At 35.6% G+C, this 27,381-nt stretch overlaps 3 protein-coding genes across 3 annotated transcripts; all 3 read right to left on the reverse strand.

Moving 5' to 3' along the window:
- Positions 1-20,197: 20,197 nt before the first annotated feature.
- On the reverse strand, positions 20,198-20,923 carry LOC124435135. Its single transcript, XM_046985083.1, has one exon. It carries the CDS (start codon positions 20,921-20,923, stop codon positions 20,198-20,200), a length of 726 nt encoding a protein of 241 aa, XP_046841039.1.
- Positions 20,924-21,183: 260 nt separating this feature from the next.
- LOC124435136 lies at positions 21,184-22,344 on the reverse strand. Its single transcript, XM_046985085.1, has one exon. It carries the CDS (start codon positions 22,342-22,344, stop codon positions 21,184-21,186), a length of 1,161 nt encoding a protein of 386 aa, XP_046841041.1.
- Positions 22,345-22,636: 292 nt separating this feature from the next.
- On the reverse strand, positions 22,637-26,320 carry LOC124435137. The gene is made up of 3 exons (XM_046985086.1): positions 25,332-26,320; positions 24,324-25,252; positions 22,637-24,264 (listed from the first exon to the last, which is right to left on the reverse strand). Exons 1-3 carry the CDS (start codon positions 26,318-26,320, stop codon positions 22,637-22,639), a joined length of 3,546 nt encoding a protein of 1,181 aa, XP_046841042.1.
- Positions 26,321-27,381: the final 1,061 nt, after the last annotated feature.

Consider the following 27,381-nt stretch of genomic DNA (forward strand, 5'->3'; position numbering starts at 1 on the left):
AATAAACACACTTTAGCGTAGCTATAGAATGTTCAAAACCCAATTTACTGATGATACAAATTGTATCGTTTCAATACATCATCCACAATAAAAAATCGGAAAAAGCATTCAAACTTTTCACCATATTCATCGTCCCAAAACCAGTCTAACCAATCTTTCATTTGTAAACAAAGACATGGATAAAACCTTGAATTAGTTGGTATGTTACACATTCTAAATTTTACCAAACTCCAATTTACTGATGATATAAATTGTTTCGCTTTAATATATCGCTTTCCAATAAACAGATTTTAACGTAACTAGAAAAATGCAATTGCGTTATTAAGAACTATCTCGTAAATAAACGCAAATGGTATTAAATTGTTAGCTTTATTACCATTATTTGGAAGACTCTCAAGTAAACAGACTTTAACGTAACTAGAGAAACGTTAATTCAATTGCGATATTAAAAAATTAGTTCGTAAATAAAGGCAAAATTCTTACCAGTACAAGTTTCGCCTCAACAAATAGCGAGTGGTCAACGATTTCCAACAAGATTTCAACCGATTTCCAACAAGATAACTTCAACAGAGCTTGAGAAACTTCGATGCAGTTGTGATATTTGTGCGTTCTTAAATACTCTCGTTACAACAAAATACCCATTGTTTCCGTTTCACCTTGAACGTTCGTATCTACATCTCAACACACTGTGTCTTTGTTTGTTAGTTGCCCTTGAACATTCGAGAACACAAACAAACCCATTTACTGTCATCATATCAATTAAATATCAATTAAACATCTGTGACTGGTACAATCTGGCACTGGTTTCAACAGAATCGAAAATGAACGTTTTGTAATAAAGAAAGATACAAAAATTGTTTTCATCTCTTTAATGTATTTAATAATCAACGCGAGTTGTACCATGACAAAAATCGCAAGATTTAATATATAAAATCACACCTAAATTCAAAGCAGAATACTAATAAAATCTCAAACAAAATCCATTTGCTGTCATCACATCAATAAAGCAATTATCTTCAATACCTGTGACTGGTACAATCTGACACTGACTTCAATAAAATCGAAAATATGCATTTTGCATTAAACAAAGATGCAAAAAATTATTTTCATCGCTTTAATGTTTTTAATAAACAAAACGATGTATCTTATAATAAAAAACGCATGTTTAATACATAGAATCACACCTAAATTCAAAACAGAACACAAATAATATCTCAAACAAAGACCGTTTGCTGTCATCACATTTATTAAAAAATTATCTTCCAATGCTGTCATCACATTTATTAAACTATTATCTTCAACAAAATCGAAATATAAGATTTGTATTAAAATTTAGTAAAATTCTAACATTTTCTGTACAACTTTATCACATTTATCAGATTTTCGCGTTCTTTTTGTAATTTTTTGATTGCTTTGATTTCATCTTTACACACCTGAAAATATCGATGTACTTTAACTTGATCGTAATTTTGTTCTTTTAATTCAGAGTGCATCATCTCTAATATGTCTTCTATAAATCCCTTGAGGGTGTCGATGCGAAGCTCACATTTATATATCTCATCATCTATTATATTGTACCAATCCCCGTCTGGTGTCAAACCCATTATGATACACGAGTTACAAAACTCACTTTAACCTTCAACTACCAACAATCGATACAATTTGTGCTGTGACAAAAAACGCAAGTTTTAATATATAAAGAAACAATTTTTTTACAAATAAATTCAAAACAGAATTATGTAAGTTTTAGACAATACTAATAATAATTGAAACAAAATCCATTTGCTGTCATCACATCTATTAAGCAATTATCTTATGGGTAATGATGGATTCTGATACTGCTAGCTTCAACAAAATCGAAAATATAAGTTTTATTATAAAATCTAAATGCAAATTTTTTTTCAATACATTAATGTATTGAAAACTCGATGCGGCTTATTTTATGACAAAAATCGTAAGTTTTATCATATGTGAAACAAGTAAACGCAACGACAGTATGTTTCACTGAGGTCAAAAGGTTATATTTGCGCAAAAATTTGATCTATAAAATTCAAGCATTTATTTCGTTTACTTCACTTGCAAGCATACCACTTATCGCGAAGACAGTGAGAAAAAAACGGTAAAAGAAAACAAAGAAAAGATGGGGAAATGCCAAAAAGATAGAGTATTACGATACAAAAGACGCCAAGAAAAAAATAAACAACGCAATAGAAAATATATTAAAATATACAGTCATATTTGGAAAGAGGTTTGCGACGAGATGATAGAGTTTATTGAAAAAGAGTCAATTCAATTTGAAGAAATCATCAAACAAAAAGAAAGAGTATTAGAGCATGATATGAAATTATATGAACTAGATAAAAGACAAAAAGAAGAAGAAAGAAGGAAAAAAGAAAAAGTAATAAGAAAATCTAAAGATTATTTAGAATTTATTTTTTTAGATGTTGACATGTCTGACAATGAAAAACAACTGCATGTTAATCGTCTAAACAAAATTTTTGATGAGTTATATTAAATTGTTATATGAACTATATTTCATCACTTTGAAGTTCTTCATCCAACTTAGCTTGTGCTAATATTAACTTTACTTGAGTATTTTCTTTTATTTTTTCATAATCAGTTAACGAATTGTTTAAACAATCGCATTCATCTTGTAAATCTCGAACATCTTTTAAATATTCAAAATGGTTTGTTTCATTCTGCTCTTTCTTTTTTTTTAATTCATCTTTTAAAGCTTGAATTTCTCTTGAAAATTCGTTAATTTTTGCTTCATTTTGCGTTAGCTTCTGTTTCGTTTCTTCTAATTCACTCTGCAAGTCAAGTATTTGTTTTCTAATATCGGTAAGTTTTTTATAATTTTCGCTAAGTTCGATGTTTACATCATTATCATCATCAGCTATATAATAAAATTTTCTTTTGAGCCAATGCGATGTGTTTGGACTTTCATCTTCAGATGTATTTGGAGTTGAAATGTGTGATGTATTTGCGTTTGATCCTTGTAATTCCATTTTATAAAGCAAACTTAACAAATATATGACACGTTAGTTCTTCAATGCAAACAATTTCAAACAACAGGTCTTTTATATACCCTCAATAAATGATTTTTTTGCAAAAAACAAAATTCTTACAAATTTTGTATCATGCATATAATAACCATATATAGTAATAAAAACATGTAGTAATTCTTCATTGACGTCAAAAAATGCAAAGCATCTCAATTAGTAACTTCTAGACACTCAGTAATGTCAATCAACTTTAAAAGTCAAGGTTATATTCTAAATTTAAGCAAAAAATAGTATCAGGTTGTACCAAGTACAATCAAGGGTATGTAGCAAGTTCACCCAAGGGTAATCATACCATAAATAGATTAAATGAAAGGAAATACAATTTTTTATATCAAATTCCAGTAGTATATAAGAGCTTGCTCTTGCCATTTTTTCTTTATGAAAAAATGGGTTCAAACGTGTCTTATGAAGATTTTTTACTTTATTTGAAAGATAAAAAAAACAAAAATCGTTTCGATTTGTTTTTAAAAAGAAATAAAGAAAAAAATTTAAAATCAAAAGAAAATCAATTTCAAGAAGAAAATCAATTTCAAGAAAATAATGAATATGTTTCTCTACAAACACCCATACCGAATTGGATAAATACTGAGACAAATAACGAGACAAGCTGCATCGAAAATCAAAATCGTGCATCATCATCATCAGATTCTCCACAACCCATGGATGAAGATACAGCAGAAAAGAGTGATGGTAAAAGTCCTTTACATACTTATCACGATAATATTCAAAAATCATCTACTTTACCCATAATTAATAATGTATATTCAACAAAAGATTCTCCTACTAAAAAAAATACAACTCTTATGAATATCATGTCTCCAATCACAACTACAAGTATGATGTCACCAACCACGATGTCTTTCTTAAATTACAATGTCCCTACACCGCGCACTTTTTTAAGAGAGCTTGGAGACATTGAATTTAATCAAGATCAAGGATTTACAACTCCTCCTAATAACAATACTGTGAATCAAAATCAAGGAAATACATCTCCTCCTCCTCCTCCTGAACAAATGAATCAAGATCAAGTATTTGCTCATCCCAATCTAGTATTTGCAAGTCCTCCTCATAATGTTCATGAATGGGTAGGAAAAAAAAGACAATTAATGGATGCTAGTGAAAGTATAAAAAAAAAGAGAGGACGTCCGACCAAAAAAAAAACTTGAAGAATACAACAACGAAATAGCTTAAAATCCTGAATACTCTTGTAATATGTTATCTTTTAACATTGGACAAAATTGTGTTAATAGACAATTTTATTCACTTATAAAAGGAAATATCATATGTAAAAATGAGGAAGAAGCTAATTTTTTAATTGATCTATTTGAGAGAAGAAAAAAATTACTTGATAAATTAAAAGAACTCAACCAAGAAATTAATTTAAACAACACAATGGAGTATTTTTTTAGAAAAATGTCTTAAAATTCGATTATATATACATCAATTTGTAAATACTTCATCTAATACTTTATATAATACTTCATATAATAAAAAATCATTTTTTTATATTTTGTTGAGGTTAGTATCAGGTTGTACCAGACGGGGATCTTAAAGATGCTCGCTTAATTGATGGGATGGTTGTTGGTGTTAATAAATCAGTTCTACATATCGGGCAGTTAGAAAATCCTTGTAATAATAATTGTATCAGACAATCAAAATGTATTTTGTGAGCACATTTTAGCATTCCGATTCCAGTTAATGTATCTTCCAAACATATCATACATTGAACATGTTCGTTTTTGCATATATGATATTGATTTTTTCCTTTTTCCTTTTCGAAACACGTTCCACAAGCATCACAATGAAATGATCTATGTAATTTAACTCTACAAACACCACATTTTACACAATGATAAGGATCTTTCGAATAATCATCGTAAATCTTACATTTGTCACAAAAATAGTCAGCCAACTTTTTCTTACACTTGATACAATATTGTTGAATTCCTTGCTCAAAACCACAGTAATTACACATTATCCAGGAAATATCTTTTGGATTGACTTTTTTATTGCAAAAATGATCTTTATTATGACAATGATGACATGGATAAAATCTGTCACAACATTTAAAATAAAAAGAACAATTTTTTTTAGAGTGTATACAATTTGTAAACATACATTGATACTTCTGTATCCGAGACATTTTTTAATCAATCTGTTTTTACATGGAAGGTAAGTTATATATATACACACATCTTCACCTATTCAGCTACATAGGAAAATATTTTTTCAACATTACTGTTCAACAGTACTTTCATTTGTTCAAAATGTTGATGATTATCATCATTTTCATCCAAATATTTTTTTAATACTTTAATAAATGCTTCAATAAGAGATTTTTGTTCCAAGATATATTTCTTTTCAGTTGCATCAAAATTCATTATTAAATTGTCTTCTTGACATTCATTAAGAACATCAAAAACCCTGCACTGCTTTTTCCAACTCAAAATGACATCTGAACATAGAAACACTTTATTCGAAATAAAATCATAATCAGTTAAGAATACTATAGTTCTACTTCGCCAATCCGCCATTATCACCAGAAAGAAATGATACTAAAATAAATGATACTGTTTTTTTGTAAGTTATATATATACACATATATATAACTAATACTTTTTTTGAGTATATGGATATAATGACGTAAAGTCAATATATTTAAGCTCTTCATTTTCAGCTACATAAAAAATTATTTTTTCAACATTACTGTTCGTACGTGTTTTCATCTGTTCAAAATGTTGGTGATCATCATCATTTTCATCCAAATATTTTTTTAATACTTTAATAAATGCATCAATAAGAGATTTTTGTTCAAAGACAAATTTACTTTCATTTACAACATATTTCATTCTTAAATTATCTTCTTGACATTCATCAATAATTTCAAAAACCCCAGACTGGTTTTTCCAACTCAAAATAACATCTGAAGATAGAAACACTTTATTCGAAATATCAACATCAGCATCATCATCAGGAGTTAAGAAAAATACTATAGTTCTGCTTCGCCAATCCGCCATTATCACCAGCAAGAAATGATACTAAAACATCTAACACTCAAATGTCAATCAGACTTCACCGAGTACTTTTACCATCTTATATATATCATATAGTTACTATTACAATTTTTTCAATAATATTTTTATAAAATACTTTAATTAAATCCAATTGTGTAATATGCTTATAAAATTCTTTTTCATCATGATAATAAAAGTAGTCTTCCAATTTTTCTATAAATATGTCAATACTATCTTTTTCGCTGATTATCATCCCTTCATCGCATAATTTGAAATTAAATTTTCTTCCATCTTCAATTTCTTTGTTAAAAATAATCATCCCACCACCATCAATGAATTTAGATATACATTCTGATTTCATAATAATTTGACTTAAATCTTTTTCTTCATCAAATTCGTCATCGCGCTCAAATATAAAAGTAATACTTTGATTTAAAGATTTCGACATTATCAATTAGGCAGCAAAACATTCAAATGAAAAATAAATCTTTTATTGAAGATTTTACATTAAAAAAGCGATAAAAAGGGTAAGAAATTCCAATTTTTTTAAAAAAGAAAAAAAGAAATATGCTTAAAAAAGTGAGAAATTCGAATTTTTTTATAAAAATAAGAAATATGTTTTTTTATTTATTTACTAGAAAAGTGTAATATATAAATCCTTAATATCAATGTAGAGTAGATAACCACATTGGTGTTGGATAAAGAAAGATGGAAAAAAATGATGTGAATAACCCTTCCAAAAATAAAGGTGGATTTGGAAATATTTCATATGGAAAGCCATCATTTCGTGAATTTAATAATTTTAATTCACACCATATTTCTCCTCTAAAAAGATGTAAGCAATCATGTACAAAATGCATCTATTGTGAAATCGAGTCTTCTGTAGATTCAAAAGTTCTTTCTGAATTTAACAAACTAATACCAGCAATAAATGTTGAGATAAAAAAAATTGAAGAGAAACTTTCAGAGAAAATTGATGAATTTATAAATCTTGTAACAATGGAATTTGAGTTTAATATAAAAGATATGTATGAAAAAGTAGAAAAAGATATAAAGTAAGAAAAAAAGACAAAAAAAGAATTTTTATTAATTTAAAATAAATTTATTTGGGTAAAAATGTTTGTACTTATAAAAAAGAAAAATAAAGAAAAAAACCATAAAAGGAAGCGTTACAATGATTGGTTACTAGTAATCATTGTGAGGCTTGCTTTCATGGTATTATTTACATGATGTCAAAGAAACTGGTAAATGCATCAAGACGAAATACAAGAGAAAATACTAAGCCACTGAACTGTATTAACTACGTTGAAAAACACTCTGAGAAATATCCCGATGGAAAATGTGTTTACAGCTACAATGCAAATGAATTTCTTTGGAGAGGAAATATTGTTCATTGGTTGCATAATCGACAAGAAAGAATTCAACAAAATCAACTTTATTATGAAGGAGATGATGAACTTTTTCAATTTCCATATAAATCAAATAGAGGCGAAGTTGAATATGTTCCCTATTCTTTTCTTTATGGATAATGCAAAAAGAATATAAATATGTTGGTGTTTGCAATCGTTTGAAGTCGTTTTTTAAGAAATAACTCAAAGCAATAAAAGAAACCCTCATTTACAATGTGTGTGTACAATGTGCGACATACCATCTTCTACAAATTCTTTTACATGCGTTTGTGTACAAATAGAAGATTGGATTAATTGGTTTTGGGACGAAAAAGTTGGTGAAAAGACTGAGGCATATTTGCGATTCTTTCTTGTGGATCATGTATTAAAGCGAAACAATGTATATCATCAGTAAATTCGAATTTGGCAAAAATTTAGTATGTGTAACATACGATGCAACTCAGTTTATCCATGTCATCTTTGTATGGAGTTGAATAGTTGGTTAAAGTGGTTTTGGAGCGATAATGAATTTGGTGAATTATATGAGTGCTTTTATCGATTCTTTATTGTGGATAAAGCATTGAAGCGAGACAATTTGTATCATCAATAAACTGGACTTTGAACTTTCCATATTATCATTCAAAAAATTGGACTTTGGACTTTCATCAATGTAATTATTTTATATTGTATTTGAAATATATCTTTTTTTATAAAATCTTCTAGTTTATATATTTTATATTACTCTTATTCACTTTTCTAATATATATATGTATATTATCACAGGCTCACCCTTCTCTATTTTTATGTTTACTACCGCTGACTGCCTCAAAAACGATCCCCACGGTTTTTTTTATTATAAAATGTATTATGACTATTTTTAGACATAATACATTTTATAATAAAAAACTTGAGCCTGCGATGATATATATATATATATATATTAGTTAACTACTGCGACGCTCTGGTGATCAACTATCTATGGGTATCGGGGGCATGGACCGAAAACGGGATTCCTTGGTTTTCAAAATTTGTCTTTTACTTTCCAAGAATTCTTCTCATAAAAATATAACGTCCAAGGATACTTCAAAGGTTCAAACAACTTCTGCCTTTTTGAACTATAACTTAAACAAACACTAAGCATGTTTATACGTTTTTTACTTATTACCTTTTAAAAATTAATTGAAAATCTGAGCATGCGTTGTCAACTCCACAAACTCTCCAAGTTCATGGTAACGACCAACTGGATGTACTAGTACCGATTTTGGAGTAATTAACTCGCTCAGTCACACGTTTTAAGACAAATCATCTGCGCATGCGCAGTCTCATTGAGCATGCGCAGTCAACTTGACCAGCTACCCAAGTTCATGGTCATGGCAACGACCAACTGCATCTACTAGCACCAATTTTGAAGTAAATAGCATGCTTAGTAACAATTTAATAGAGAAATCGTCTGCGCATGCACTCGAGCATGCGCAGTCCACACGAGTAATTGCTCATAGTCATGACAACGACGAACTATATGTTCTTGCACTACATTTGTGTCAATTAACTCACTTTTTATGTTTTTTGAAATTGTCAGTTTTATGACTATTATTTTAGAGCATAGACATTGAAGGATCGTGTGGTAGTACATGTATTTTCAACATTTTTTTGTTGAAAAATTCTCTAATTTCAATTCTTCGAAATTTCTCATCTTAACTTTCACCTTTACTTTAGAATCCTTTCGATACAAGAAATCATCGGGATTTGAGGTACTTTATACGATATATTGAATTTAAGTTTTATACCGTTAATAACTCTCATCTGTCCATTGTAACTTTGTTATAATTATATGGATAAATTATGTTTTTGTATATAACAGATTGTAGATGATCCTACTTCACCTGAAGGTGTTCAGCAAGAACGACGTACGAAGTTACTGTCGTTAATTAACAATATAGCCCTTGATAAAGGGTTGGATGTTCAAAATTATAAACGTCATGGTAGTTCCAGACCAATTGGAATGAGTATGATGAATGAATTCTCGACTTGTTATTTCCTAATAACTGAAATATATTTATTTTCAAATTTCTTAGCTTATTAAATGTTATCTTTGCAGAAACTATTATAGCAAAGTACATACTCCCTTTTTTCCGTGAAACCCATGGATGCGTTCATTCATGATGAAAGAGTCATATTGTATAAGGTGTCTCTCGTTCATCACGAGAGAGTTATGAGAATAATACTTTGTAAAAGGTAAGAAGTAAAAAACATATAAACATGCTTAGTGTTTATTTAAGTTATATTTCAAAAAGGACGAAGTTGTTTGAACCTTTGAAGTATCCTTGGACGTTCTAGTTTTGTTTATGAGAAGAATTCTTATAAAGAAAAAGACAAATTTTGAAAACCAAAGAATCCCGTTTTCGGTCCATGCCTCCCGATACCCCGAGATAGTTGATCGATAGAGTGGACCCAATAATCCTTGTTTGTTTTCCATGAAACATATGGATGGTTTGCTCATGATACATGAGAAACAGTAAATGGGAGAGTTAAATCAGAAAGATATAAACCGATAAATTTAGTATAAAACATGTTTAAGGTTGTCTTTAATTATAAGTGTCAGAAAAAGACATGGTCATAAGAAGTTAATTGAAACATTGCTTGGTTTGTTTTATGAGAAGAAAACAAAACAATAAAATTCGAAAGCAAAAAACCCTGTTTTCGGTCCATGCATCCCGATACCTTCTTAAGCGCAAGGCACTAGAACGCCGCATGTTAACGTTTCGGTAGGAGATTTCGGCCCCTCCACGCTATCCTACATGGGAGATGCCAATAGTAAGCTTCCGCCCATCAGACCCTGGAATCACCTGCGATAGGCTTTGCTCAGGGTACGCATGGAGAGTGCATTCGCCACCGAAGTGAGGGCCCCTAAGCCACTGCATACTATATCGCACCCAGCTTCCACTGCTAGTTGACATCTACTATATGAAGTTTTAGCTTTATATACATATACCAAAATTTAAAGGCGTACGAAAGTTGTGGGATGATTGTTATCGTTACTGCGCATGCCCAGATGATTTCTTCGACAAATTGCGACTAAATGAGTTAATTGACAAAAATGTAGTGATAGTACATATAGTTGGTCGTTGTCATGACTATGAACAATTACTCGAGTGGACTGCGTATGCTCAATCGCATGCGAAGACGATTTCTCTATTATATTGTTACTAAGCATGCTATTTACTTCAAAATTGGTGCTAGTAGATGCAGTTGGTCGTTTCCATGACCATGAACTTGGGTAGCTGGTCAAGTTGACTGCCTATGCTTAATCAGACTGCGCATGCGCAGATGATTTGTCTTAAAACTTGTGACTGAGCGAGCTAATTACTCCAAAATCGGTACTAGTACATCAAGTTGGTCGTTACCATGAGCTTGCAGAGTTTGTGAAGATGACAACGCATGCCAAGATTCTCAATTAATTTGTGACAGAGCGAGCTCTGAAATTGGTGCTTGTAGATGCGCTGAGCAAGTTTTCCATCATATATTTTTCGCATGCTCTTTGTCTACTTAAGCTTGTTTTTACAAATGCATGTGAAACTCGTCAACACTTTGTTACGGCACTCGTAATATCCGTGACAATGTTAAAAATATTTTTTATTTTTCTCTACAACTTTATACATGCATATTGCATGTCATATCCAAGCTTTCCTTTGATTTGACGGGAAAGGGTTTTTATTCACTCTTACATCTTCTGCCTTTATAATTAGTCGATCTGTATTTCTAAACTAATATTTACAAATGCCCCACGAGAATCTCTTTATTTTATTGGCTCTCTTCTACAAATACAATAACATGTCCGACTATTTGATTGCACGAATTTTGTAATTTGATCACGTTTTTTTGACACGTGTGTTTACCATGGGAAAGATGGATTGCTTAAATGTACGTAGTTGTTTAGACTAGTTGGATCCATAGTTATCCTGTAATGTATACTCTAGTGAAACACCAATGAGCATACGTAGTGCGTCTTCTTTAACCTCTATTCTTGGTCTCCACTTCATGATCTATCCATATTTGTTCTTTTTTAGTTCTCAGCTCAACGCAACCCTTGTCTGAAGTTCGTAAAACCTTGATCTACCGAAGAAAGATCTCTGGTGGTAACATGTTAGGTATGGCTAGTGGTTGGCCATCGTCATTGAGCCTTGTGACACTAGTTCAGTCGACGTTAATTGTCCTGAAGACGTTGAGGAGGTTGCTAGTAAAGCGTCGCCTAAACCAGAAGTTAGTTTCATGGTATGCTAACGGATTGCGCAAACGTTGTTAGGAAGAATTTCACATCAAATGGTTATGGTTTCGTTCCATCGTATTCTGAGAAGATTTCATGTTCATCATGTATCTTTCACCAATGTTACAAATACTTACTTTTTATGTTTTTTGAAATTGTCGTTTTTATGACTATTATTTTAGAGCATAGACATTGAAGAATCGTGTGGTAGTACAGGTATTTTCAACATTTTTTTATTGAAAAATTCTCTAGTTTCAATTCTTCGAAATTTCTCATCTTAATTTTCACCTTTACTTTAGAATCCTTTCGATACGAGAAATCGTCGGGATTTGAGGTACTTTATACGATATATTAAATTTAAGTTTTATAGCGTTAATCACTCTCATCTGTCCATTGTAACTTTGCTATAATTCTATGGATAAATTATGTTTTTGTATATAACAGATTATAGATGATCCTACTTCACCTGAAGGTGTTCAGCAAAAACGACGTACGAAGTTACTGTCGTTAATTAACAATATAGCCCTTGATAAAGGGTTGTATGGTCAAAATTATAAATGTCATGGTTGTTCCATACCAATTGGAATGAGTATGATCAATGAATTCTCGACTTATTCTTTCCTAATAACTCAAATATATTTATTTTCAAATTTCTTAGCTTATTAAATGTTATCTTTGTAGAAACTATTTTAACAAAGTACATAATCCCGTTTTTTCGTGAAGCCCAATGGATGCGTTCGTTCATGATGAAAGAGTCATATTGTAAGAGAGCCAATAAAATAAAAAGATTCTCTTTGGGCATTAGTAAATATTAGTTTAGAAATACAGATCGACTAATTATAAAGGCAGAAGATGTAAGAGTGAATAAAAACCATTTCCCGTCAAATCAAAGGAAAGCTTGGATATGACATGCAATATGCAGGTATAAAGTTGTAGAGAAAAATAAAAAACATTTTTAACGTTGTCACAGATATTACGAGTGCCGTAACAAAGTGTTGACGAGGTTCACATGCATTTGTAAAAACAAGCTTAAGTAGACAAAGAGCATGCCAAAAATATATGATGGAAAACTTGTTCATCGCATCTACAAGCACCTATTTCAGAGCTCGCTCTGGCACAAATTAATTGAGAATCCGAGCATGCGTTGTCAACTACACAAACTCTGCAAGCTTATGTTAACGACCAACTGGATGTACTAATACCAATTTTGGAGTAATTAGCTCGCTCAGTCACAAGTTTTAAGACAAATCATCTGCGCTCGCCGTCTGATTGAGCATGCGCAGTCAACTTGACCAGCTACCCAAGTTCATGGTCATGGCAACGACCAAGTGCATCTACTAGCACCAATTTTGAAGTAAATAGCATGCTTAGTAACAATTTGATAGAGAAATCATCTGCGCATGCGCTCCAGCATGCGCAGTCCACTCGAGTAATTGTTCATAGTCATGACAACGACCAACTATATGTACTTGCACTACATTTGTGTCAATTAACTCACTTAGTCGCAAATTATCAAAGAAATCATCTGGGCATGCGCAGTAACGATAATAATCATCCCACAACTTACGTACGCCTTTAAATTTTGGTATATATATATAAAGCTAAAACTTCATATTGTAGATATCAACTAGCAGTGGAAGCTGGGTGCATATAGTATGCAGTGTCTTAGGGGCCCTCACTTCGGTGGCGACCCCACTCTCCCTGCGTACCCTGAGCAAAGCCTATCGCAGGTGATCTCAGGGTCTGATAGGCGGAAACTTGCTATTGGCATCTCCCAAGTAGGATAGCGTGGAGGGGCCGAAATCTCCTACCGAAACGTTAACATGCGGCGTTCTAGTGCCTTGCGCTTAAGAAGGTAGCGGGAAGTATGGACCGAAACGGGGTTTTTTGCTTTCGAATTTTATCGTTTTGTTTTCTTCTCATAAAACAAACCAAGCAATGTCCCAGCTTCTTATGACCCTGTCTTTTTCTGACACTTATAATTAAAGACAACCTTAAACATGTTTTATACCAATTTTATCGGTTTATATCTTTCTGATTTAACTCTCCCATTTACTGTTTCTCATGTATCACGAGCAAACCATCCATATGTTTCATGGAAAACAAACCAGGATTATGTGGTCCACTCTAGTGATCAACTATCTCGGGGTATCGGGAGGCATGGACCGAAAACAGGATTCTTTGGTTTTCAAAATTTGTCTTTTTCTTTACAAGAATTCTTCTCGTAAAAAAAACTAGAACGTCCAAGGATACTTCAAAGGTTCAAACAACTTCTGCCTTTTTGAACTATAACTTAACAGCATCACTTAAGTAACAATCTGATGAACGCATTTGATGAACGCATAACTTACATGTCAATAGACGCTGTAAGTTTTTGAACTATAACTTAACAGCGAAACATAACTTAAATGTTAACGTTAACGTAAACATAACTTACATATCGTTCGACGTATAAAGACATATCGTTCGACATATCGTATAGTTAAAAGTCGAACGTTATGTTAGGACATATCGTTATGTTAAGACATATCGTATAGTTAAACGTTGAACGTTATGTTAGGACGAACGATATGTCCATATCGTTCGTTGTGCTCCATCATGTCAAGAGACGCACCGTCAACAGGTTATGGGCCCAGGAAAGAAGTTCTTGGAATATATGGGCGACTATTTTTTGATGGAGATGAACAAAAATATGAGCAATGGGAGATTAAATTCCTCGGATATATGCGTAGGCATTTGCCGAGTTGATCCAGTTTCTCGATGATAAAATCTATCGTTAATTATGAGAGATGCCGTCGATGATGGTAGAAAAGGTTTAAAAATATTAAAAGGACATTACGCGGGGACGAGCAAACCAAGAATTATATCACTGTACACACAATTAACATCTTTGATGAAATCAGCAAATGAAACTGTCACCGATTATTTAATACGAGCTGAGACAGCTGCAACAGCCTTAAAGAATGCGGGTGAAATTGTGAGCGATGGATTATTCATAGCCATGGTACTTAAGGGATTTCCAGAATCATTCAAACCTTTCTCTGTGTTTGTTACCCATAGCGAGAATAAACAATCATTTAGTGAATTTAAGCAAGCGTTACGTAGTTTTGAAGAAAGTGAACGAGCCCGAGGCGATCATCGTGGTGAAAATTCGATCTTCAAGTTTGATACCAAGAAATTCAATCATGATAATCACGGAAAAGAGAAGAAAAAGTGCTACTCATGTGGAAAACCGGGACATTTCGCTAGACAGTGCCCAAACAAAGAAAAACCGAAAAAGATGTGGTGCAAAACATGTCAAAGTTCAACCCATGATGAAAGTATATGTCGAAAGAAGAGAATGAAAGAAAAGACAAAAGATGAGGTAAAACTGACATCAAATTTTGATAAAGAGCATTCCTTTGCATTCCAAGTTAAAGTAGAACAAAATGTTAAAGATAAGAGATTTCAAGATATGTTATTGGTTGATTGTGGAGCAACATCCCACATTATCACTGACGAGTCCAAGTTTACAAGCTTTGACGATGCATTCAAACCCAATTCACATTACATTCAGTTGGCAGATGGCACAAAGTCAAACAATGTGGCACTAAAGAGGGGTAATGTAAGTATACACATAATTGATTCCACAGGAAATGTACAGCTGTATCTTTGAAGAAAGCACTGTACATACCTTCCTATCCACAAGATATAATTTCTGTGCAAGCTGCAACCGAGAAAGGAGCAAGTGTTGAATTCCACCCACAGTCAGCAGAATTAAAGAGCACTGATGGCACAAAGTTTAACATAGAGAAACATGGTAAACTTTATTATTTACCCACCGTACCTAACAAAGACCACGAAAATGAAGAGTCTGTAAACTACACTTGTGACCTAAAGAGTTGGCATGACATACTAGGGCATTGCAACTATGAGGACATATGGAAGTTGCAACATGTCGTTGATTGTATGAAGATCAGTGGTAGCAGAACTGCCAAACCAGATTGTGAAACTTGTCTTTTGCGAACGATGACTGAAAATAGAAATAGAAATCCTGACATTCGATCAAAGAACCCTTTGGAACTTGTACACACCGATCTTGCTGGTCCTGCAGATCCTGCTTGAAAAGAAGGATTCAAATACGCTATATCCTTTACAGATGATTATTCAGGGGCTGTTTTCGTGTATTTTCTTAAGAAAAAGTGTGACACTACTGAAGCAACAAAGAAATTCATTTCTGACTCTGCCCCATATGGAAACATTAAGAGAATGAAATCCGACAATGGTGGTGAATTTATCTCCAGTGACTTCAAAACACTGATGTGTAGTAACGGTATCAAGCATGAAACCTCTGCCCCACACTCGCCTCGCCAAAATGGCACCGAGGAGCGCCATTGGAGGACACTATTTGATATGGGTAGGTGCTTACTCACAGAATCAAAATTGAATAAGATGCTTTGGGCTTATGCAGTTAAGGCAGCGGCATATATAAGGAATAGATGTTTGAATAACCGCTTAAATCAGACACCGTATTTTGCTCTTACAGGTCGTAAACCAAACTTAGCTAACATAAGGGTATTCGGGAGTGAGTGTATTGCTTATGAACACTGCAAGCAAAAATTAGATCCTAGGTGTTCAAAAAGAATTTTTTTTGGATTTGACAGCGAAAGTCCAGCGTACTTAGTGTATTTCCCAAAAAGCAATAAGGTTTTAAGGTATAGAATTGTGAAGTTCATCCAGAAGAATGTTTGTGGGCGTCCAACACAGACAACTGAGATAGAAGATTTGGGATTGCTAGTTGAAAGCAAGGGCAGTACAAGGGAGTCAGAATCAATGCATGAAAAAACTCCGAATGTACATGATGCAAGTGAGGAGATTGATGTAAGTAAAGGTTAGAGTGAGATTGTAGCATGTGAAGAATCAAATAATAGTTCACGATTAGAAAACCATTTAAGATACCCGCAACGAGTTAGAAAAGCGCCAGACTACCTGAGTGATCTTGCAAACAGTATTCAAAGTGAGAATGAGCCACCTTTAGTGTATATTGATTATTGTTATAAGATCAGCAGATTTCCCCAATCATATGCTGAGGCTATGAACTCCGCCGATGCTAAGCACTGGAAAGCAGCGATGTTAGAAGAAATGAGTACTCTTAAGAATAACGATACATTCAGTTTAACCACTTTACCAGAAGGTAGAAAAGCAGTGGGGGGTAAATGGGTATACACCATTAAAGATGTCCTAGGGAAAGCTAAGACATATAAAGCTAGATTTGTTGCAAAGGGGTATAGCCAAGTTAAGGGCATAGATTATAATGATACCTTTGCACCCACAGCAAACATGACTACTGTTTGTGTGTTAATGCAAGTGGCTGCCCAAAATGATTTGATTTTGTAACAAATGGATGTATAGACAGCATACTTAAATGCACCCATAGACTGTGAGATATTTATTGAACAAGCAGAAGGTTTTGAAACCCCTTCCCTTAACTCAGAAGAGAAATTAGTTTATAAGTTAAACAAGTCACTGTACGGTTTAAAGCAATCAGGTCGAAATTGGAATGTTGTAGAGAATGGTTTTGCTCAGAGCAAAGTAGATCACTGTCTTTATTTTAAGAGAGTTAATGAAAGCTTAGTGATTATTCTTATTTGGGTCGATGATTTGATCATTGTGGCAAACTGTGAAAAATCTATGTCAGAAACTAAACAACTGTTAATACGTAGATTCCAAATGAAACTTCTTGGTAAACTTTCATACTTTCTTGATATTGAGTTTGTTCAAGGAAGAGGGTATGTTAAGATGAGTCAGAGAGATTACATTGTAAGGTTGTTAGAGAGGTTTGGCATGGGTGAATGTAAACCTAGACACACACCATCAGAGCAAAAGATGGAATTTACCGGGGAGAGCTTTGAGTGTGTAAGGGAATATCGTGAGTTGATTGGTAGTTTGATCTATGCAATGACATGTACACGACCAGACATATGTTGGACGATTACCGTCCTATCTCAATATTTGGCTAAACCACTTAAGGAGCATTGGGTTGCCGCCAAGAATGTTCTGCGTTACTTGAAAGGTTCGTTAGATTATGAGATATGCTATCGAATGGGATATCAGAATTTGAAGTTGATTGGTTATAGTGATGCTGATTGGGCTAGTTGTGCTGTTGATAGAAGAAGTGTTAGTGGATATTGTTTTAGTTTGTCAAAGGAAGGGCCTCTAATTTCATGGAAATCAAAGAAGCAGCAAACCATTGCGTTATCCTCTTGTGAATCAGAATATGTTGCGTTATCACTTGCTGTTCAAGAGGCATTGCATTTGAGCATTTGGTCCAGTTGTTGGGCAAACTGATTGAGTTAGAAGACCCAGTCGAAAATTACGAAGACAACCAAGGAACAATAGCATTATCCAAGGATCCAGTTAGTAGACAAAGAACAAAGCATATTGATGTAAAATACCACTTCATTCGTTCGAATATTAATGCAGGAAATGTTGTGGTAAATTATTGTCCTACTAATGATATGGTAGCTGACATCTTCACTAAGCCAGTTACTCGTAACAAGTTAATGAACTTCAAAGAATTCATCTTTGGAAAATGAACTAATGCCATTTATTATCATTTAAAGGAAAGCTATACTCAAGAACACTTATATAAACATTTATATAAATTTTTATGTTATGTTGATCGCGAAGAAATTCCAAAGAAACTTTATGAAGTTATGAGATCAAGTGGGGGTGTTGGAGTCTGATCTCAAACTTTCTGAACTATTATGTAAATTCTAATTAATTAATTATTCCATGTGCTTCTTCTACTGCCTACTCTGTTACATGGCGTATATTAAACTGTTGTTATATTGAATCGCTTTTATTATCCTCCATCATGTCAAGAGACGCACCGTCAACAGTAGGATCATCAATAATTGCCACAATGATGAAATCATCGACCCAAATAAGAATAATCACTAAGCTTTCATTAACTCTCTTAAAATAAAGACAGTGATCTACTTTGCTCTGAGTAAAACCATTCTCTACGAGATGTGTATGTAATACAACATTCCAATTTCGACCTGATTGCTTTAAACCGTACAGTGACTTGTTTAACTTATAAACTAATTTCTCTTCTGAGTTAAGGGAAGGGGTTTCAAAACCTTCTGCTTGTTCAATAAATATCTCACAGTCTATGGGTGCATTTAAGTATGCTGTCTTTACATCCATTTGTTGCAAAATCAAATCATTTTGGGCAGCCACTTGCATTAACACACGAACAGTAGTCATGTTTGCTGTAGGTGCAAAGGTATCATTATAATCTATGCCCTTAACTTGGCTATACCCCTTTGCAACAAATCTAGCTTTATATGTCTTAGCTTTCCCTGGGACATCTTTAATGGTGTATACCCATTTACCCCCCACTGCTTTTCTACCTTCTGGTAAAGTGGTTAAGCTGAATGTATCGTTATTCTTAAGAGAACTCATTTCTTCTAACATCACTGCTTTCCAATGCTTAGCATCGGCGGAGTTCATAGCCTCAGCATATGATTGGGGAAATCTGCTGATCTTATAACAATAATCAATATACACTAAAGGTGGCTCATTCTCACTTTGAATACTGTTTGCAAGATCACTCAGGTAGTCTGGCGCTTTTCTAACTCGTTGCGGGTATCTTAAATGGTTTTCTAATCGTGAACTATTATTTGATTCTTCACATGCTACAATCTCACTCTCACCTTTACTTACATCAATCTCCTCACTTGCATCATGTACATTCGGAGTTTTTTCATGCATTGATTCTGACTCCCTTGTACTGTTCTTGCTTTCAACTGGCAATCCCAAATCTTCTATCTCAGTTGTCTGTGTTTGACGCCCACAAACATTCTTCTGGACGAACTTCACAATTCTATACCTTAAAACCTTATTGCTTTTTGGGAAATACACTAAGTACGCTGGACTTTCGCTGTCAAATCCAACAAAAATTCCTTTTGAACACCTAGGATCTAATTTTTGCTTGCAGTGTTCATAAGCAAAACACTCACTCCCGAATACCCTCATGTTAGCCAAGTTTGGTTTACGACCTGTAAGAGCAAAATACGGTGTCTGATTTAAGCGGTTATTCAAACATCTATTCCTTATATATGCAGCTGCCTTAACTGCATAAGGGCAAAGCATCTTATTCAATTTTGATTCTGTGAGTAAGCACCTACCCATATCAAATAGTGTCCTCCAATGGCGCTCCGCAGTGCCATTTTGGCGAGGCGAGTGTGGGGCAGAGGTTTCATGCTTGATACCGTTACTACGCATCAGTGTTTTGAAATCACTGGAGATAAATTCACCACCATTGTCGGATTTCATTCTCTTAATGTTTCCATATGGGGCAGAGTCAGAAATGAATTTCTTTGTTGCTTCAGTAGTGTCACACTTTTTCTTAAGAAAATACACGAAAACAGCCCCTGAATAATCATCTGTAAAGGATATAGCGTATTTGAATCCTTCTTTTCAAGCAGGATCTGCAGGACCAGCAAGATCGGTGTGTACAAGTTCCAAAGGGTTCTTTGATCGAATGTCAGGATTTCTATTTCTATTATGAGTCATCTTTCGCAAAAGACAAGTTTCACAATCTGGTTTGGCAGTTCTGCTACCACTGATCTTCATACCATCAACGACATGTTGCAACTTCCATATGTCCTCACAGTTGCAATGCTCTAGTACGTTATACCAACTGTTTAGGTCACAAGTGTAGTTTACAGACTCTTCATTTTCGTGGTCTTTGTTAGGTACGGTGGGTAAATAATAAAGTTTACCATGTTTCTCTATGTTAAACTTTGTGCCATCAGTGCTCTTTAATTCTGCTGACTGTGGGTGGAATTCAACACTTGCTCCTTTCTCGGTTGCAGCTTGCACAGAAAATATATCTTGTGGATAGGAAGGTATGTACAGTGCTTTCTTCAAAGATACAGCTGTACATTTCCCTGTGGAATCAATTATGTGTATACTTACATTACCCCTCTTTAGTGCCACATTGTTTGACTTTGTGCCATCTGTTAACTGAATGTAATGTGAATTGGGTTTGAATGCATCGTCAAAGCTTGTAAACTTGGACTCGTCAGTGATAATATGGGATGTTGCTCCACAATCAACCAATAACATATTATTCCCAAAATTGACCTCCGTCCCAATGTGTTCGGAACACGAAGAATAATCACTATCACAACTTGGTTTCATAAACAATTTTTATTATTACTTCTTAAAGTATCTCGCTTCCCTCGCTTGTCTCCTTCGTCTCCCTTGTGTCACTTCTCACTTCCGTTCTCTGCTCTCTCTACTTCCGTTCCACTCATGTTTTCTATATTGTTCTTTATCGTCCCCAACGTACCCGAATGTACAATTAAACCCAACACAACTGTAACATAATTTGCAACACTCTTCCCCACATGTGACTACGAATGAGTCACATGTTATATCACTTTGTCTCGAAGTTTATTTCATTCCTGTTCCATTAGCTCCTGATTTATCGCCTCCGCATCCACAGCAGCTTGTCGTCTTGGTCTGAATTCTTCGGCGTTCACTCGCAACTTCTTTTGATGGTTGCTGACGTCGCATTGTAATTCTAAAGGATAGATCAGTTGGATTGGTCTCTCAAGAGATATTTTTCCACACTGAAGTTTGACTCCTCTCACAACTCCATCCCTTCCACGGATCAACATCGTTACCTTTCCGATCTTCCACATATTTCTGTTTTTCTCATCACCCTTAATTAAAACGATATCTCCCTCTTTCGGATGAGATTCGGTTGCTGATTTGTTAACTTGATTGCGTTGGCGTAGACTTGTTAAATATTCTCGCTGCCATCTGTTCCACAATTGGGTTTTGATTTTGTGCAAATACTTTGCTCGCTTCCGTAATTCACCGTCCTTAATGTGATGACTCTCCACCTCAGGGATGACATTCGTCTGTTGCAGTACGAACGAAGATGGCGTCAGTACGGGGAGTTCAACATCATCCTCTACATAGCTCAATGGTCGATTGTTCATACAAATTTCTACGTCCAGAACAACTTCTGCCAGTTCATCGAATTTCAGAAGTCCTTTACCAACGACTTTGTAAAATGATGATTTGAATACACCGATCAATCGCTCAAATTGGCCTCCCCACCTGGGTGCGCGGGACAGATTGAATCTCCATTTAATGCTATGTTTACTGAGCGCGCTGTGAAACCTCTCGTCTTGCATTGCTCTCTTTAACCATGCTGCTGCAGCTTGGAACGTTTTTGCATTGTCCGAATAGATCAGCGAAGGACGACCTCGCCTTGCTATGAGCCGTTTTAGACTTTGCAGGAAAGAAGTTGTCTCAAGACTCTTCAACAATTCAAGATATACTCCTCGCGTCAAACTACAGGAAAAGAGCACTAGATAGGCTTTTCCTTCTTGATTTTTCTTGACTTTATACTTAATCGGACCGGCGAAATCGACACCAATGACTTTATACGGTGTGGTTCCTTCTGTTCGAGTCTTTGGTAAAGGAGCAGGTATTGGAGCTTGATACGGTTTGGTCGTGAATCTCTTGCATCTGTAGCATCTCTTCCTTTGCTTTTTGACTAATCGACGAAGCCGAGGAACCCAATACCTTTCTCGGACCTTTGCCATCGTAAGTATAACTCACTTATGGAGTGTTTCGAAGTGTGCATCTTCCACTAACTTCACAGTGAATAGAGCGTCATCAGGCAAGTAAATAGGGAACTCTCCTTGTATCCGACCGTGACATCTTAAAATCTCGTCATCGTCGGGTTGTACATTTAACTGAATCAGATCCGTTTGAGACTTTGGGTTTTCTGCGACTCCGGCTTGAACCATTTTTATCCATGACATGTGTTGCTCTTCCACTTCTTCAGATGTCAGTGGCCCGTGCCTTCTATTATTTCTGTTTTGTCGAGCTTTATCAATAAATCGTTTCACCCACGCCCCAATACGAATCGCCTTCCGCAATGGATGTTTTCCAAAGAATATCACTGAATATTGCCAAGTCTGACCGCTGGATAGCCGTGCTCAAAACTACTCTCGTCGCCTTTGCTTCACTTTGGGAGTCAGTCGACGGTTTGACTATAAGATCTGGTGGCCAAAGACTACGCTCTGATAGCCAGGCAGGACCTTTCATCCACATCTCGGTCAGTTTGCCACCTCTGCTTCCGAGGTCGGCCGGATTGTCGGTTGTTGGCACATGATGCCACACGATCTCATTAGAAGCTCGGATTTTTGCCACTCGATGCGACACGAATTGTTTATAATCACCCTCTCCTTTAATCCACCATAAAGCTACAGTACTATCTGACCAGCAGTGTTTTCTGTGTGGAATGTGTCTCAGCGCATTGCTAGCATTCGAGACCAAATTTGCGGCCATATGACTTGCAACAAGCTCTAACCTCGGGATAGTCAGTCCTCTCTTGGCAAGTCTTGATTTCGCTGCCAGTAATTCCTGAGTAACTCCAGATGGTTGTTTAGCGACTGTGTAGACGACTGCGCACAAACCTTCACCACTGGCATCCCCAAATCCATGAATCTCTAAGCTACAGACGGGTTCTTGGAACGAAAGGACCGCTCTTGGCACGGTCACTTCGTTTGGTAAGGTTTTTTCCCACTTCTCCCAGCTCTGCTTCAATTTACCAATTAATTCCGCGTCCCAAGGTAATTTCAGGTCACACACCTCTCGATAGATTTGTTTGCCTTGCAAAAGCAGAGGGGATGCAATTCCCATTGGATCATAAATCTTCGCCAGTCGACTTAAAATGTTGCGCTTCGTTGGCGATTTCCCACAATGTCCTATTTGTACACTTAACGTATCTTTCTCTTTATTCCAAGTTGTACCCAGGATCTTCGTCTCAGTTGGCTGCACCCCAAATTGTTGTTTGGACGCTGTTTGCTCTTCATGATTTTTGTTAACACTACCTTCATCCAACTCCTTTGCATTTGATGCCCACTTATGAAGGGTAAAGGTTGCATCACCCAGAATGTCAATAGCTTCCAATTTCCTTTTTCGTTCTTCATCCACAGTGCATCCTCCTGAAATGATGTCATCAACGTACAGACACCTTCTCAGAGCCTCAACTGCGTCTGGAGCTTTGCTTTTCCAGTGATCCAAATGTGTTTCGAGAACTCCCCCAAGTAGGAATGGAGAAGAAACCAATCCAAACAATACTCTCGTGAACCGTAGTACTTCTACATCAGCTTGTGGATTTGGTCGCCAGTGAAATCGTAAAGAATCCCATTCACTTTCGCGTACTCGAATTTGGAGAAATGCCTTTTGAATATCCCCAGTGATTGCAACAGGAAAACTTCGCGCTCTTACCAGCACTTCCCACAGCTTGTTATTTAGCGAAGGTCCCGCGTACAGGCATTCGTTTAAAGAAGGACTTTCTGGTGAAGCTTTTGCTGATGCATCGTACACCACTCTCAGTTTAGTGGACTGCGCTGACTCGCGTACGACTTCTTTGTGAGGTATGTAGAATTCATTACCTTTCGCTACGTTATTTGCTGGTTCAACTATGCCATTGTGCTTTTGGTCTTGGATTACTGCGTTGTAATCTTCAGTTAATTTCTTTCGCTGTAATCGTCGCTCTAAAGATTCCAACCTTCTGATGCTTCCTGTTTTGTTTGATGGGAGAGGTGGATGATTTCCACGCCGGTCTCGTACCAGCCCTCCGGTGATCGCGTTAATTGCTCTTTGAATTCGTTATACACCATTGATTGGTCGTGTTCAGCAGTGTCTGCTAGACCCAGCACATCCAACCTGCAGAGATCTTCATAATCCTTCTGCGAAACTTGGGTAAGCAACATCCTTTTACTGTTTGGTTCCACACCAGGGCTCATGGCAAACCATCCAAGTTTTGTTTTTTCTGCAATTGGTTGCCCTTCAGTTCCCACTAGTGGATTCGTGCGAGTTTTTATCCGTGCATATTCCCCGCTTCCCAAAACGATATGGACAGGTAATTGAGCTTTCTGATCATTATCAACAAATTTTGCAATCTTCAGGTGTTCAAACTCTCTTTGTAAGTTTTCATAGTGTGGATTGTCCACTGTGAGTAGCACTTCTTTCTCCACCTTGATCAACTTCACCTTCATTGAATAATCACTGTCTATTGCTTCAACTTCCCCTTCATAGATTTCCAGTCTTGTTGTTTTTGATGTTAGAAGCATGTCAACTTTAGTGGTTTGTGTCTCAATTGGTTTCACCCTCAGCATAGATGCAAGTTTACCAGATATGTATGAGCTTCCAGCCCCTGAGTCGATCAATGCACGACATGTAATTCCATTTATCTTGACAACAAGAATGGGGAAAATTCCTTCACCAGTACATCCATCTGTAGTCAACACAGTCTGACCTGTTTTTGGTGTTTCTTCTCGATTGGTGACATCACATATGCTCGTATGGTGTCGTTTGTGGCAATTTCTACATGATGACTTGCTGGGGCAAGCGTTAGCATGATGCTGTCCTGCTGTGCAGTTGAAACAAAGTTTCTTTTGACTAAAATTGCTCTTCTCTCCTTGACAGTACTGATTACTTTACATTCCCCGATTTATGATTTCCTTCACAGTAGACGCACATCCCCTTTTCTTTAGTATGAAAGACTTTCTCTGACCTTCTAGATCTCCATCCAGGTGTGTCTGACTCTTTCTCGCAGACTGGATTTCGCCTGGTCCACTGTCTGACTGCTTCAGTAAGCTTGGAAAAGTCACAACTTTCCCATTCTGGATCATTTTTAACAAGGTCCCCACGTATGGCTGGGAGTTTGCCAAGAGTCATGGAAACATTTCCTTGGACATCTTTCAGTTTACCCAGCGTTTCCAAAGCTTGGACACTGTGATTTAACTTCGCACTAAATTCGGCAATCTTTCTCGGGTTTGCTCCGTAGATATGAGGCAAGTCCATGATCTCTTTTATGTAAGCTTTTATAATTTCCGAATTCTTCCCATACTGATCTTTTAAATTTGACTTCGCTCTATTGTATCCTTCGGTGGCAAGCGGTAATGATTCTACTCGTCGCTTAACTTTGGGCCCAAGGAAACCACACAGATATGTGAATTTGTTGATGGCAGCTATATTTGACTTGTCCACCGTCTCCGTAAATTGCCCCCAAAATCTGGGCCAATCCATGTATTCCCCCTCAAATTTCGTAATATTTATCTTTGGTAATCTCACCGACATACCTTCATCACTTATTTTTGAGTCCCCAGACTTTGAATTTTGAATTTTTGCACTTACTTGAGCCTTTGTTTCTTGAAGCTTTACTTCAAATTTGAGTTGCTCCTCGCGAGCGTGATTTTCCTCTTCTAATTTCTTATTGTTCAGCCAGTGTTGTAGCTTGTTTATTTCGTCTTCGGCTTCGCTTATTTTTGTTTCGATTTCCGCATTCCAATCGCTGATTTCTTCAAGGTCGTCTTCTCTTTCGATTTTCGCTGCTTCTACAGGTCTTTTAAAATTGTCAGCTTCGTTTATAGTTGTTTTGAGTGCGTTCAGTTGTCGTTCGATAGTTTCTCGCTTTCCCGAATCTAATATTTTAGCTGTTCTTTGAGCAGATAACTTTAGTTGAGTTAATTTTATGTTGAGTTTTGCTTCGTCGTTTGCCATGTTTGTATGGCACGTGTAATATCTCGTACGAAATTTTCACAATTTATCACAATAACAATCCTTCGTCGGTAGGTGCCACGTATTCCGAAAATTGACCTCCGTCCCAATGTGTTCGGAAAACGAAGAATAATCACTATCACAACTTGGTTTCATAAACAATTTTTATTATTACTTCTTAAAGTATCTCGCTTCCCTCGCTTGTCTCCTTCGTCTCCCTTGTCTCACTTCTCACTTCCGTTCTCTGCTCTCTCTACTTCCGTTCCACTCATGTTTTCTATATTGTTCTTTATCGTCCCCAACGTACCCGAATGTACAATTAAACCCAACACAACTTTAACATAATTTGCAACAATATCTTGAAATCTCTTATCTTTAACATTTTGTTCTACTTTAACTTGGAATGCAAAGGAATGCTCTTTATCAAAATTTGATGTCAGTTTTACCTCATCTTTTGTCTTTTCTCTCATTCTCTTCTTTTGACATATACTTTCATCATGGGTTGAACTTTGACATGTTTTGCACCACATCTTTTTCGGTTTTTCTTTGTTTGGGCACTGTCTAGCGAAATGTCCCGGTTTTCCACATGAGTAGCACTTTTTTTTCTCTTTTCCGTGATTATCATGATTGAATTTCTTGGTATCAAACTTGAAGATCGAATCTTCACCACAATGATCGCCTCGGGCTCGTTCACTTTCTTCAAAACTACGTAACGCTTGCTTAAATTCACTAAATGATTGTTTATTCTCGCTATGGGTAACAAACACAGAGAAAGGTTTGAACGATTCTGGAAGTCCCTTTAGTACCATGGCTATGAATAATCCATCGCTCACAATTTCACCCGCATTCTTTAAGGCTGTTGCAGCTGTCTCAGCTCGTATTAAATAATCGGTGACAGTTTCATTTGCTGATTTCATCAAAGATGTTAATTGTGTGTACAGTGATATAATTCTTGGTTTGCTCGTCCCCGCCGTAATGTCCTTTTAATATTTTTAAACCTTTTCTACCATCATCGACGGCATCTCTCATAATTAACGATAGACGTTTATCATCGAGAAACTGGA

The sequence above is a fragment of the Xenia sp. Carnegie-2017 genome, unplaced genomic scaffold, assembly GCF_021976095.1.
Source record: "Xenia sp. Carnegie-2017 unplaced genomic scaffold, XeniaSp_v1 HiC_scaffold_14, whole genome shotgun sequence".
Taxonomy (NCBI): domain Eukaryota; kingdom Metazoa; phylum Cnidaria; class Anthozoa; order Malacalcyonacea; family Xeniidae; genus Xenia; species Xenia sp. Carnegie-2017.

Bases quoted from the DNA above. Each gene is read 5' to 3' on its own strand.
- LOC124435135 (XM_046985083.1), bottom strand. From the start codon at position 20,923: ATGAAACCAAGTTGTGATAGTGATTATTCTTCGTGTTCCGAACACATT.
- LOC124435136 (XM_046985085.1), bottom strand. From the start codon at position 22,344: ATGGCAAAGGTCCGAGAAAGGTATTGGGTTCCTCGGCTTCGTCGATTA.
- LOC124435137 (XM_046985086.1), bottom strand. From the start codon at position 26,320: ATGGCAAACGACGAAGCAAAACTCAACATAAAATTAACTCAACTAAAG. The intron at 25,253-25,331 runs GTCAGAGAAAGT...GGGAATGTAAAG, and splicing joins CCTGGATGGAGATCTAGAAG to TAATCAGTACTGTCAAGGAG. The intron at 24,265-24,323 runs GTTGGAATCTTT...ATTACAACGCAG, and splicing joins AAAACAGGAAGCATCAGAAG to TAATCCAAGACCAAAAGCAC.